At 35.3% G+C, this 12,716-nt stretch overlaps 2 protein-coding genes across 7 annotated transcripts; one reads left to right on the top strand and one right to left on the bottom strand.

Moving 5' to 3' along the window:
• The first annotated feature begins 1,325 nt into the window (after window positions 1-1,325).
• On the top strand, window positions 1,326-7,675 carry LOC107821981 (uncharacterized). The gene is made up of 5 exons (XM_016648477.2): window positions 1,326-1,750; window positions 3,234-3,308; window positions 4,747-4,886; window positions 5,981-6,118; window positions 7,148-7,675. The coding sequence occupies exons 1-5, from the start codon at window positions 1,477-1,479 to the stop codon at window positions 7,355-7,357; spliced, it is 837 nt and encodes a 278-aa protein (XP_016503963.1). The 5' UTR covers window positions 1,326-1,476; the 3' UTR covers window positions 7,358-7,675.
• A 242-nt stretch (window positions 7,676-7,917) lies between these two features.
• LOC107821980 (phosphopantothenate--cysteine ligase 2) lies at window positions 7,918-12,465 on the bottom strand. 6 transcript variants are annotated; one of them, XM_016648476.2, is made up of 10 exons: window positions 12,447-12,465; window positions 11,240-11,412; window positions 10,999-11,122; window positions 10,867-10,911; window positions 10,664-10,749; window positions 10,152-10,204; window positions 10,012-10,071; window positions 9,804-9,905; window positions 9,489-9,608; window positions 7,918-8,479 (listed from the first exon to the last, which is right to left on the bottom strand). In XM_016648476.2, exons 2-10 carry the CDS (start codon window positions 11,385-11,387, stop codon window positions 8,240-8,242), a joined length of 978 nt encoding a protein of 325 aa, XP_016503962.1. In that variant the 5' UTR covers window positions 11,388-11,412; window positions 12,447-12,465; the 3' UTR covers window positions 7,918-8,239. The 6 variants fall into 6 exon arrangements, with proteins under 6 accessions (XP_016503962.1, XP_016503958.1, XP_016503960.1 ...); XM_016648472.2 differs by having other exon boundaries at window positions 12,317-12,452; XM_016648474.2 differs by lacking the exon at window positions 12,447-12,465 and adding an exon at window positions 12,174-12,307.
• Window positions 12,466-12,716: the final 251 nt, after the last annotated feature.

Genomic DNA, 12,716 nt, shown 5'->3' with positions numbered 1-12,716 from the left:
GTAATTCGTTCTATCCTGGGAGGAAATAATCCATAACCTTGGGTACTATGAGGGGATTAAATTCCTTAAGGAAACACTGTGAATTCAGTGGGCTCGGATTAATTTTTATTTCGTTTATATTTCTGTTTATGTTGTTTTATCTTTTCCAGAATTAGTTTACAAATACAGTTTACTAACACTTATAACTCTAAGTTAAGGACCAATTGTCCTTGACACATCTAACTCCGCAATCTGAATTTGAGGAAGCGAAAATATGAGAATGCATGTTTTAATGAAATTCCATAGGGAAAAATATTTTGCACTAGTTTTAATGTTTATCATTAGACTGTAATGGTATGTTCATAATATTTATTAGTCACCCAAACGCAAATTAGTATTGTTGCAGAAGTCTTCAACTCCATTTGATTATTCAGCCATTAATCAACTATGCCACAATCCCAAAGATCCTTTTAATTCATTCTACTTGGTATTCCCCAAGGATTCATCACACTTAGGCCACATAACTATACCTTTATCTGGCTTAGACTGGCTATGCTCTTAGAAACTCACATAGCCGGAGTTCATATGTCTGATTGACCACTTAAGCAAAATCAGTAGAGTAGTGGAAGCGAGGGCTTGGGAAGAAAAGAAATGGAAGAAAGGGTAAAAATATTTTTATTTTAATTTCAATAGAGTAGTAGTGTTTTTTTGCTCAACATTAGAATTGTTGGATAAAAAATATATATCACCTTAAATAGTGGTTATCCCACGCCATTTTTACTACATAGTTCAATACAAAAAGGCTTTGCTGAAGTTTTCTGGTTAGCTCGATTCCGGTGGCATTTAACTAAAATACATGCTTGTTCTTCTTAGAGTATCTTTATCTTATTATCTTTGTTATTTGTAGTTTACTAGTCAGGTCATCTTTATCACGTGTCTATAAATTATGTATACAAATTTAATTATTGTATTTTTTTTATGGGTAAACAAATTTCTCAAGTTTGAGAAAACTATGAGTTTTCCCAAAAGTCATTTTTTTTTTAAAATCATGGATATTATGAATATTCATATTATCTGTCGGTTAACCTATTTTCTATCAGTATTAAATATAGACCGAGTTGGATATTTTATCCATTTCTTGCGTTATCCGGTTTTACCCATCGATACCCGACCCACATTAGCCACCCGTACTCATGAGTACAAAGAAATTAAACTCCAAACAAAAAATAAGAAAAAGGAAAACACAGGAATATATGTAAAGCTGGAGGGTACAACAGTCATTAGCTAATTTTCCCTCCAATGTAACGAAATAAACCGTCCACAAATCTGATGGCAAAAAACAGGAAGAAAAATAAATAAATAAATAAATTAAATTAGATTCACAAAAGATTCATTTCTTTTTTGGTAAATAGAGATTCATTTCTCTACTCCATTGAAGGAATAAATTTCGAAAGAACTCTTGAAGACAAACGGATTTTAGCTGAAAAATCCAAAGTTATGAGCAATTTGAGATCAATATGTAGACCACAAGCTGTGTATTTTTCAATAACCTGTTGTTGCAGAGACTTACTGGGTAAATCAGCGGTTAGGGTTTCAACCCGAAGCCCTAATTCAGCTCCTCAATGGATGAAACCTTCGGTGCTGCAATCGTCATTGTACAGTACTTCGAGAAGAATTGAAACATGGGATTATCGATTGAATCAGCAGAGGAAAACTGTGACTACCTCTGCTTACAATTGGAACGACTCCAAGTCTCCCTATGAAACTCTCGGTATATAAATTTTTGTATTTGTTTTCTGTTTCCAGGATTTTGTTCAAATTTTATTATTTGGATTTAAAGGTGTGAGGTATTTTTACAGTATTAGTGTCGTTTAATCCGTATACTTACCATACTTTCTAGGTTAATGACCGCTAACTTATTATAGACAGTTACATACCTGTGTATTTTCTAGGTTACTGATATAACACTTACTATAGACAATTACCTGTACTTGCTTGTACTTTAGGTTACTGATCTAACGCTTACTATCAGTGGCGGAGCAACACACGAAAAAGCCTAGGAGATTCAACATTTACTATATATACATAAAATAATTTTAACCTCTTATAAACAGTGTAATTTTCTGGCGAAGGGTTGAATCCCCTTCCACCTCCCTAGCTCCGCCCATGCTTATTGTAGACAAACCTGTAGTTGGCTTTTAAATGACCTAGCAGGGGTGAAGTATTTTTACATTAGTTGTGTATAAAACTTATACTCTTAGTTTGCTTGGATTTAACTTATATACAAGTGATAGTGTTAAAAAAAAATTGCATAGTAAGTGTAGGTTAATTGGTTATAGAAAGCCTTTTACCATATATTCCAGGTTACCAATCCATGTTTAGAATAGATGCTTACTTGTAATTAGTTTCCAAGTAAGCTGCTTATGTAAATATTATTCAGATTGTCCATTTCAAAAAAAAAAAAATCCAGTTCAAAAATATTATTCAGATTGTCAATCTATAAAAGTTGAGCTCGATTTGATGGCGACTACGATGAGAAAATATCTTATAGAAAAAGCAGAGAAAGAATTAAAGCGCTATAAGGATATGTTGGATTATGAAATAAAAGGTAGAAGGTATTAATGCTTTCTGATGAATTATGTATTTGAATTGGTCTTGATTAGAAACAGTTATGTTGTGTTAAATACCTGAACTTTAGTGAAGTATAGAGATCTAGGAGTTGCAAATCTGCGTTACAAATAAATTGTTAGTTCTACTAGCTCAAGTGAACATAATAGAATAACCAGGAAGCTGGAAAAGCGAATAGCAGAGTACACATCTTTGTAAGAAACTGTAAATTTCTGTAGAAAATGGTTCTTAACTAACACGGTGCATTTTCATAGTTTCATGTGTTCTACGCGTATGAGTGTGCAACTTTTATCTTTTCGTTCCATGCCTTTCCTATATCTTTTTCCTGCTTTTGGTGTTTATCCAATCCGGCTTCATAAAGCACATCTTCATCTTGAGATATATGTGTAAAAGGTGTGATATGCCTATACGAACAGCCTAGTTCCAGCTTATCAAGTTTCTATGAAGTGCCTACACTACCGACATGCTATACTGGTTTTAGTAATAAGACACACTCTGAAGCTACCTTTTAAGCCCCTTCCTTTTAGCAGACTATAAGCCACAGTGCAGTCCCTTTCCATCTCACTTTGTGCATTTCAATGTTTTTTCCTTATTTGCAAACGTTGATGCAATGTTTCTGTTTACAGAACTCGAAAGGGATGCAGATGACGAACAAATAAAGGTGGCATATAGACGTTTGGCGAAGTTTTACCATCCAGATGGTTTGTGCTTAATCTTATAGTTGTCATTTTAGTGCAGTCATACATACGTTTTTCCTTTCTTTACTTTTTTCTGGTATCAGCATCAGTATATTGCACACTTGTATTTGACCTGATGCTACTTTAGACTTTAGCTATGCTCACTTGTATTTGACCTGATGCTAGTTTAGTCTGTAGCTATACTCACTTGTATTTGACCTGATGGTAGTTTAGACTGTAGCTAAACTCATATTCATGTATATAAATGAATTTGTTTGGTACACTACTCTTTGATATCCAATTCATGCCATTGAGTAGAAAGAAAGAACACTCTCCTAGTATTCACGAGCTTGTATAGGAAGAAAAAGACTCTTTAAATACATATGCTTGTATATGTGTGTGTAAATGTGTCAAGTTGGTTCTACATCTAGATATTGGACACTTTATCTAGCAAGCTTTTTTATAACATTATATTTAAGTTGTATGCTCATCTTCAATTAGTAGAGCTTGGATGTAATACGACACTTCCACTCTTCCTACCAACTCCCACTCCCCCCCCCCCCCCCCAAAAAAAAGGGAACTGTGTCCCACACCCACCAAAAGAAATCCCCTCTCCAGCTTTTGTTATGATTTGAGTTGTCTTCACTGGTAAGATGCCTTTCCACTTTACTGTTTTTCTGTATTAGGCCTTAGATAGAATCTCTATTTAGCTTTGGAACTGATTTATATGATGTGTTTTTGTACTAGTTGATGACCTATTCCTGTAGCATAAAAGCCGTATTTGAGCAGGCCTGTCAGCGAAGCTAATTCATGAATTAGTGTTAGGAAATACTTTTTCTGCATGCCACGAGATTGTTTCCATCAATATTTGATTTATTGAAGTGTTCCATTGCAGTTTCTCACTAGTGGAAAATGGACATATCGTAGATAAGATTTTAGTAGGCATAGAACTAATGGCAGTTTCTCATAGGAAACATTTAATAATCATACAAATTCCTATTCCTAGCTCAACTAGTTTGGTCAGAATGCTCCAGTTGTGTGAACGTCCATTATCTCTATCATGAAATCTCAAATGAACAAAACTTCAGTAAGCTGAGTCCTCTTGCTCCGTTAGGCTGTTGAAATTCAAAACTTAAGAAAAACAATAATCTAGTAAAAATTGTTGAATGTTATAGCCTATAGGACCACAAACTTCAAGTGGTTGGCAATTTGGGAATTTAACTCTTAAGCCTTAATGGAGGGATAAATTATGATGGTTATATATTTCACTTTCCTTCTGAATTGAGATTGTGTGGTGATCTCCTTGTTCTGTGTAAAAAAAATACACAAAAAGAAAACAATGTTGTCGTCTCTTGAGGGTCAATCTTGGTAATTTCTTGTTACTTCGGAGTATTGATTTCCTAGAGCTCTTCTACAGGCTGTTCTCTTCTATATGAAACTAACTTCTGTTTCTCCTCTTAAGTTTATAATGGCAGAGGGACTCTTGAGGAAGGAGAAACTGCTGAAGCTCGATTCATTAAGATTCAAGCTGCTTATGAGCTGCTTATAGATGAAGATGAACGGAGAAAATATGATAGTGACAATCGAGTGAACCCCATGAAGGTGAAAATTTACAATAATATTTTGATAGTTGTTAATTTTTTATCTTTTCATCAATAAACAAAGAGAAGATTGGTTATTACCCAGATAGTGTCAGTTATCAATCTGAAATGGGCTAGAATTTAAAGACTCTGTTATGTTAGACATATAGCCTCTTGTTGATGCGTGAAAGCGAATTTTGCTAGCTGAAAGAACATAATTATAGTATACTCCTTTTAATATATTCCATCTTGCTTCCTTCTTGAAACATCTGAGTGATTGTTTTTAAGGTGCAAACTACCAAATTTTAGCCCGGAAGGGGAAATGTATATAAAAATGAGAAATTAAGAACTTCTTAAACACATATTCCTTTTGCTTATTACGGATGTTTTCTGATCTTGCACCAAATTAAGACCTTTTATTATTGACCCCTGTCAGTGAATTGTTGCCTAATTTTTCAAATCCAGCTCCTTTAGAATAGATTTTTTCAGTCATGAAATATATGGCATCTACATTCGCATAGACAGACAGACACCCCTGCCGTTCACTCTTTGTGAGAGTTGGGGTGTCTGGAATGCAACATTAGCTATTATAAATGAATTCAAGTAAATGCAAATGAAACCACATACTTCGTTGGGTAGGGATACGACTGGACAAGTAAAATGCGCTGCAGAAGTGGAATTCATTAGGATAGGCCAAAATTGGACAAGATTATCAGAGGGAGAAGCATTGTGCTTTGTGTTCTTTGGGTGTTTCTGTAGAGCACATAGACTTTGGATTATAACATGTGTATAATGATCTTCTGTATATTGTTTGTGTTCTGGGGTTACCCTTGCGTTAATAAAAATCTTTGTTTTTGCAAAAAGCAAATGCAAAAAAAGAAATGTGTTATGTTCTTGTAATATTCATCTTTTGGGGGGGGGGGGGGGACTGTAATTGAACTATTTATGATTCAATCCGTCTCCTTCGGGGTAATTGGAATCAGATGGTGCTGGATTTGTTTATATTTTTTGCTGCCAATGGAAGTTTCCAGAATGTGGTTCTATTTGTCTCTAGCTTCTGGCCTGCAGTATCTTCATTGTCTCAAACTGACATGATGCACTTCCATTATTCATCAGGCATCTGAAGCATGGGTGGAGTGGCTTATGAAAAAGCGAAAAGCATTTGACCAGCGGGGTGATATGGCCATTGCTGCATGGGCTGAACAACAGCAGTTAGAATTAAATTTGAAGGTCCGCCGTCTCGCTCGTTCAAAGGTATCGAGCTGCTATTGGTACATTCTTTGCATTTCTGAGCGCACTTAGAGTCGTCTATAAGTGCCTTTGACTGTGTTATCCTTGTTAACTTATGCATTTTTATGTTGGTAATGCACTGATGATGTCACTTCAACATATGCACGTACTAAGATGTGCTTTAAATACCTTTAACCTCTCGGTAGAACATAATGTGGTTCTGAAAATCCCACGTGGAAATATACTACTAACATATTTTTTGATGGTCTGAAGAGATTGAAATAGCATTATCTTCATTAAACACGACTTTTAGCATGCAGAGGAAGCATGTTATTTTATTGGATGGAAGTTTAGCTGGTTTGGACGTTTGGCGATCCACTTTCTTGCTGTGAACCACTATCTGCATTTAATGTATGCTTTAACTGCCCTGGAACATTTGCATCAAATTTGTCCGCATGTACTCGGCCGATTGATTTTTCCACAGCTCAGTGTCTTTCTATCGTTACCACAGAGGTGGATTATAGCTAAGAGGGGGATCTATCAGCTAGTATACTCAACTAACCCACTTGCCTTGCACTATTAGGGGCGGATGTACACTATAAGTTATAGTTTCAGCTGAACCCAGTAGTTTTGGCTCAAACCCTATATGTGTTGAGAAATCTACTAAATATTTATTAGTATTAAACTTTGAATGTAGTAACTCAAATGGTCACTGGGTTCAGTGGCATACCACACCCATAAAGTTCAAATCCACATTAAAAGGCTAATTTTATGCATGGTATGCTTGATCACTTCATCAATATTTGTTTTCATTCCTCTCAGCTCCTCTCCTCTCACTGTAGTAATGGATATTCGTCATTTGGTGAACTAGCATTAGCCATACACGAGCAGGTCACTTAAATCTGCATTATACCATACATATGATCAAGCAGTGGTTCATTAGCTTGCTGTTGCTCAAATCTTACGTCATTTTCTCCATTCCACTCTTGGGACTATAGATATGGTCCAGATCCCTTTCCGATTATCTAAAATTTTATTTAAATGGACTTTCAGATGGATCCTGATGAAGAAAGGAGAATTATCGCTAAAGAGAAAAAGGCATCCTTGGAGAACTTTAATAATACTTTGAAGCGGCATACACTTGTCTTACGGAAAAGAGATATAATGCGGAGAAAAGCAGAGGAAGAAAAGAAAAAGGTCATTAGCAGGCTTCTTGCTGCTGAAGGTCTGGAGCTCGAAGAGGATGATGGTGAAAAATTATAGAAAATTCAATGTGTGGGGGTTCTCCTCCATGCACCTGATGAAGAATGCAGTGTTTTGGGAAGTTGCTTGAGGCTGATCCGAACAATGTATTGTACAATAGAGGAGGAAGAAAACACTGTATATATGATATCTCCCGTCTGTCTCTGTAGAAACGAACAAATAGCATCTTTGTAAGTTATTTAGATAAGCACCAATCATAGTTGTACTATACTTGGCAAGGTTGCCGTATGCCATGTTTATGCTTCCATAGATGCTATCTCTCTATCTATAAATACTGCTGCTCTTTTGAAGTCAACAACAATCCAGACGGTTCACCCAGTGTTTGTACTAAAATGCAAAGCATGTGTATTCACACACACCACTTAAGTAGTATTTTTTCCAAATATTGTAATAATATTCATTTGAGTCCTTTAACTACGGGACTCTCGTGCTAAACTTTCGAAGTTAAGGTAACTTAATGCTGGTTACCAGATCAGCTGTATGATTTAGAAGCTACCAAGACACTTAAAAAACAGCTATCATCTAGAAAAACATCATGCCCAGAGAAAAGGGCTTCTAAATGGGAACTGTAAGAATTATAGCCAGCGCTGAAAGTACATATTCTTCTGTAATAAATTAAGGGGTACAGCTACTTTTTCTTTCATGAAACATATTCTTTAACAAGAAAAAAAGACTCCGCAGTTGGAACAACTAAAAGGTACCCTCTTTCTTTTTCCTCTTTCAAGAGAGCCTGTGACCTGTGGTGGTTGGTCGAGTAGGGTGGAAAGATACCTCTCTTTTTAACAGTTGATTACATAATTGTTGCACAGATGTAGTGCATTCTTCTTGAAAAGAAATCAGATTCCACTGATCCAACAAATATCACCAGTCAGTCCTTAGAGATCATGCATCAGAATGCTTGATGTATGCTGAATGCCTATCCACAACAAGTTTAATCAATGGGTCCTCAACATCAGCACCGGCCTGTGTTTTGTCCCGACGAACTGCGATTTTTTCCTGCTCTGTGACAACTATAACTTCCTCTTTGCGGGTTGAAAGTTCATTAGCTACCACCATATGCATTTTGTACTTTTTGAGTGCCATATCAGCCTTTCCTAAAAGGATATCTGTATCTGTCTCCAGCTGTCAAGAAGTAGATGTTTAAATGAGTATTCAAACTATGTGATAACTAGAGGTATATAGATATACAGGTCAAATACATATATATACATATAGCTGTGGGGAAGAAAATCAGTGCTTTGATCTAGTAAAGGTCAAGGATATACTTGACTAAGTAAATTCCTATAAAACAATGATTTGACATCTGACTGCTGGGTTTGATTATAAAACTTGTCCAGACTAATTGGTGAAAGAGACATATCTCATCCAATTAATAACAGTCATACAAGGTGACTCATTGACAAGTACCATGTTATGGAACAAGTCGACAAACTACTGACAATCATGTATCAATTAACCTGAGACTTAATCAAATGGTTAAAAGTTCTAATTTGCAACTCAAAGGTATATGCTTTATTCTAAACATAAAAGAAGTTGCTAAGCAAGATAAGAGTACTAATTTCACATCCATCAAATACATGTAAGTATATCACATCCCCTCCCCAACCACCACCAAGGCACCAACACCAAAAAAGACCGCATATTTCAACTCTAAGACCTGATGCGGAGGTTGGAATGGGAGAAACTATGCACTCCTTTTGTTCATAGTTTATGTAAACTTTCGGACTATGCATGCGGGTTGAGTTAGTTCGACTTTATACGTTCTTTTATTGTTTAACAAAAAGGTATAATTGTTAAGACTCGATATGTAAACTTGATAGGAAAAAGAACACATTATAGTCAAAATTTGAACTGCTTAGTGAGTTTTGAACTCTTGAAACTTGTAAAAGACACAGAATATTTGTCAATGTATTTCAAATGAAAAATTGGAACACCTGAAAATGTATAATGGAGCTTCATGAATAAGATGAAGGGAATATGATTTTGATCTTATTTAGTCCCCGCAGCAGCGGCATATCATATGCACAATTATTCTCAAGATATATTTGACACGGTTATTTGTACAGTCAGCATATTTTTACAGGTAAAGCAGACTTTATGGTCAAGGAAACTCAAGTGATGATCAGCTAACCTTGAAAGATATACAGAAGGCCACAGGTGCCCACTCATTTCTGAGCACATAAAGCATCTTCGGTACTTGAGCAAGGCGCATGTCCAAGGGACCAGATCCTGACTGGATCTTATGCACCGTCTGTAAAGCAAATGCCAGAAGATGTGACAAGAACTGAAATTAGATGACATGTTATATATCTACCATTTCTGGTATTGAAACAGAAGAGGGAGGAGACAAAAAACAAATACAGAAATTCACAAAGATTGAACTGAATCCAACCATTTCAAACTGCAAATTCAACCAAAACAATGCAAGAAGAAATGAAATGATTACCATGCTCTCCCATGGTACATAGAAGTCAGAAACTGCAGCTGCAAGATAGAACATAGCACTAGGCCCACGGCTCCTTAAAGAGCCAGCAATCAGCCGAAGAATCTGCTTAATATGAATACATTTAATATTCTTTTACTGGCACTCATACAGCAAATAGATGCATCAATCTACTAACAATGCCTGCTTGTCAAAAGAAAAATCTACTTACCTGCAAATACTCAAAAATTGTTGTAAACGGTAATTTCAACAGGAAGCCCCCGTTAACTGCCTGCAATTGAATATTCTTAAGGTTAATTGTTACCATTGGTATGTGAAATAGTGAAATGAATAATCAACAAAAATCCTTACAGAACGATTTTCAGAAATGGCTCTCTTCACCACTTCAGCATGTGATGGGTCCACTGAGATAGCACCATTAAGAAAATGTATGTGAGACTTAAAAGTATGAGATGGTCAATAACAACGGACAAGTTCAAAATATTCCAAGAAATGCAATAAATATTCTCCCACTCCCAGTAACCCTAACCAGCCAGGAAAACACACAACATCACTGTAAAGAAAAAGGAAGATTAATATGAATAAAAGTAACTCTCCAAACTACATCACATCAAGAATTACATTTCCTCCTTATGATTCTCTCCATCTATTTTATTAGGATCTGCTGCACCTCTATAACATAAAGTACGAAAAGGTATTGAGCAATTAGATATTATTAAAATGACCCTATATAATTAATATAGAATATTTTATGAAATTCACCATGCAGTTCTATGCTGCTAGGAATCTAGAAAGTATGGATATCTGTTAAAATGGACAAATGGTGTCCGTCAGTATTAGGCATAAATGAAAAACTAACAGACCTTGAATACTTGAATGATCAGTTGAAGTAAAACACTCGAGCAATGGATCATCAGGCAGTGATCTGCAAAATGGCTGGCAAGTTCCCCTGCATATGCAGAGTTTCATGGCTTTAAGAATCCAGTCAGGAGCATATGCTATTTTTCAAAGGGAAGAATCTTGATTGAGATAATGGTAATATATAGCAATGCACTTGAATACAAACCTACGGTAAAGAAAGATGACAGAATAACCAGCCTTCAAAAAGTACCTGCAATTCCAGTTTAACTTGAATGTAAAACATGTATGTGAACCAAATGTGTAATAAAAGGCGTAAGTATGGTGTTTCATGATATACTCTGTGGAAGCAGCTCCTCTATGACCAGAGCTAAAGTTGTCAATATAACGAACACATCGCTTCTCCAAAGGAACAGTTGTACCACCGGAAGTCACACACACCACCCTGTTTATTTTTCCATTCTCTGAAGATGACAACAAAAGCAAAGTCAAAAGTAAAGTCAGGCGTTGTGATTGTCCAGATTGTGGAAAAGGAAGTTGAAACAATACATGATATGAGAGCTGAATGGAAGCAAATTTGCCTGATGATGAAGAATTTCGGTAGACAAATTCCTTCAATTTTGTCTCTATTTCAGCAACATCTTTTAGTGGTGGAGCTGACTCAAAGAATGCCTTGATTTTACGAGTCGCTGTTTCTGGTACATTATCGATGCCATTCATCGAGTCCATGGCAATCCTTGCAGAGATTGTTTATCTACAATTTAACAACCCGCCAAGATCACAACTTCAGAACAACCCATTCATCAGTGAAAAGAAGATGAGTAGCAGAAAATTTCCAAGATAAGTATAAGCTAGAGATCCACATCAACACTCTACAACAATTCAAATGGGAAAATGAAGGGATGATAAAAGGCGCTTGTGATAAATTTCAGCTCCTCGATTAGCTAATACTTAAAAACTAACAAGTGATGGTAGAAATAATGTGCAGATTCAGTAAAGGCTTAGACTAAAGAATTGAGCTTTACAAAAAAGCACCCTTTCAAATCTCCTTATTTTAAAATCACCCACTAGAAGCTGAATATAAAAGAATTACACATTAGAGCCCAGAGTATGAAAAGATTCAACAGAGGGAAGAATACACCAACGCAATTCAAAATTATCAAGAAATGAGAATGAAGTATGCAATTCAAAATGATCAAGACATGAACTTCAAATGTTGGATTGGTAGGAATAATAGTAAACAGCCAGATAAAAATCAACCATAAGTAAGACATTATAAAGTTTTCACTTTGTGCAGAAAGATAAAAACATTCAAATTTGATACATCAAATAATTCAAAATTATTAAGAAATGAGAATTAAGTTCATATACACTTCAATTGATCAAAGACATGAACTTTAAATTCTTAATTGCTCGAAAAACAAAAACTACAAACACCAACATAAAAATCAGCTAGAACTAAGATTTGACCAAAGATTCACATTTCTTTCAAAATATACTTATTAAAGTTTTCACCCGATGCAATGGAGAAGAAAGAAGACAGATAAAAAAAACCCGAATTTGGATAGACCCAGATAGTAAAGGAGTCAAAACTAAAGATTCTTAGTATAAAACTATAAATATACAAATTTGAGTGAAATTAGGCAATTGGGTTTTACCCTTTCGGTGTCAGTTGAGAAGAAATTCAGAAATGGGAAGTTGGATACTTGGATGGCGAAATGAAATATATTTTCAAAAAAAAAAAAAGAAATATATAGGTTACCAAAAAGTGCAAATTAAAGAGCATACAAAAATATGGCAGATAATAATTGTTACTATAATTAATAGCCGCCAGTTCCCGCCAACCGCTTGGTCAGATTTTGAGGGCTATCTACATTTTGTTGTTCTCAATTTTGTATTGATGTTATATTTTGATATTTTTTTTAAAAAGTACGGGTGTAATAACTAATAAATAAATTTAGAACAAAGATATGCCCTATGAAAATCTTATTAAACCTCTAATTTCAAGAAAACATAATAGGAAAATAAATAATTTAGTGATTTTATTGGATTATTTCA

Source organism: Nicotiana tabacum, chromosome 20 (genome assembly GCF_000715075.1).
Source record: "Nicotiana tabacum cultivar K326 chromosome 20, ASM71507v2, whole genome shotgun sequence".
NCBI lineage: Eukaryota > Viridiplantae > Streptophyta > Magnoliopsida > Solanales > Solanaceae > Nicotiana > Nicotiana tabacum.
The sequence above is the reverse complement of the archived record's forward strand: the minus strand, read 5'-3'. Positions and strand labels throughout refer to the sequence as shown.

Coding starts and splice junctions, on each gene's coding strand:
- LOC107821980 (XM_016648476.2), bottom strand. CDS start 11,387: ATGGACTCGATGAATGGCATCGATAATGTACCAGAAACAGCGACTCGT. Junction 11,123..11,239: donor CCGAAATTCTTCATCATCAG/GCAAATTTGCTT, acceptor TGTCATCTTCAG/AGAATGGAAAAATAAACAGG. Junction 9,609..9,803: donor ATGTACCATGGGAGAGCATG/GTAATCATTTCA, acceptor TTTGCTTTACAG/ACGGTGCATAAGATCCAGTC.
- LOC107821981 (XM_016648477.2), top strand. CDS start 1,477: ATGAGCAATTTGAGATCAATATGTAGACCACAAGCTGTGTATTTTTCA. Junction 1,751..3,233: donor GTCTCCCTATGAAACTCTCG/GTATATAAATTT, acceptor TTCTGTTTACAG/AACTCGAAAGGGATGCAGAT. Junction 3,309..4,746: donor GAAGTTTTACCATCCAGATG/GTTTGTGCTTAA, acceptor TCTCCTCTTAAG/TTTATAATGGCAGAGGGACT.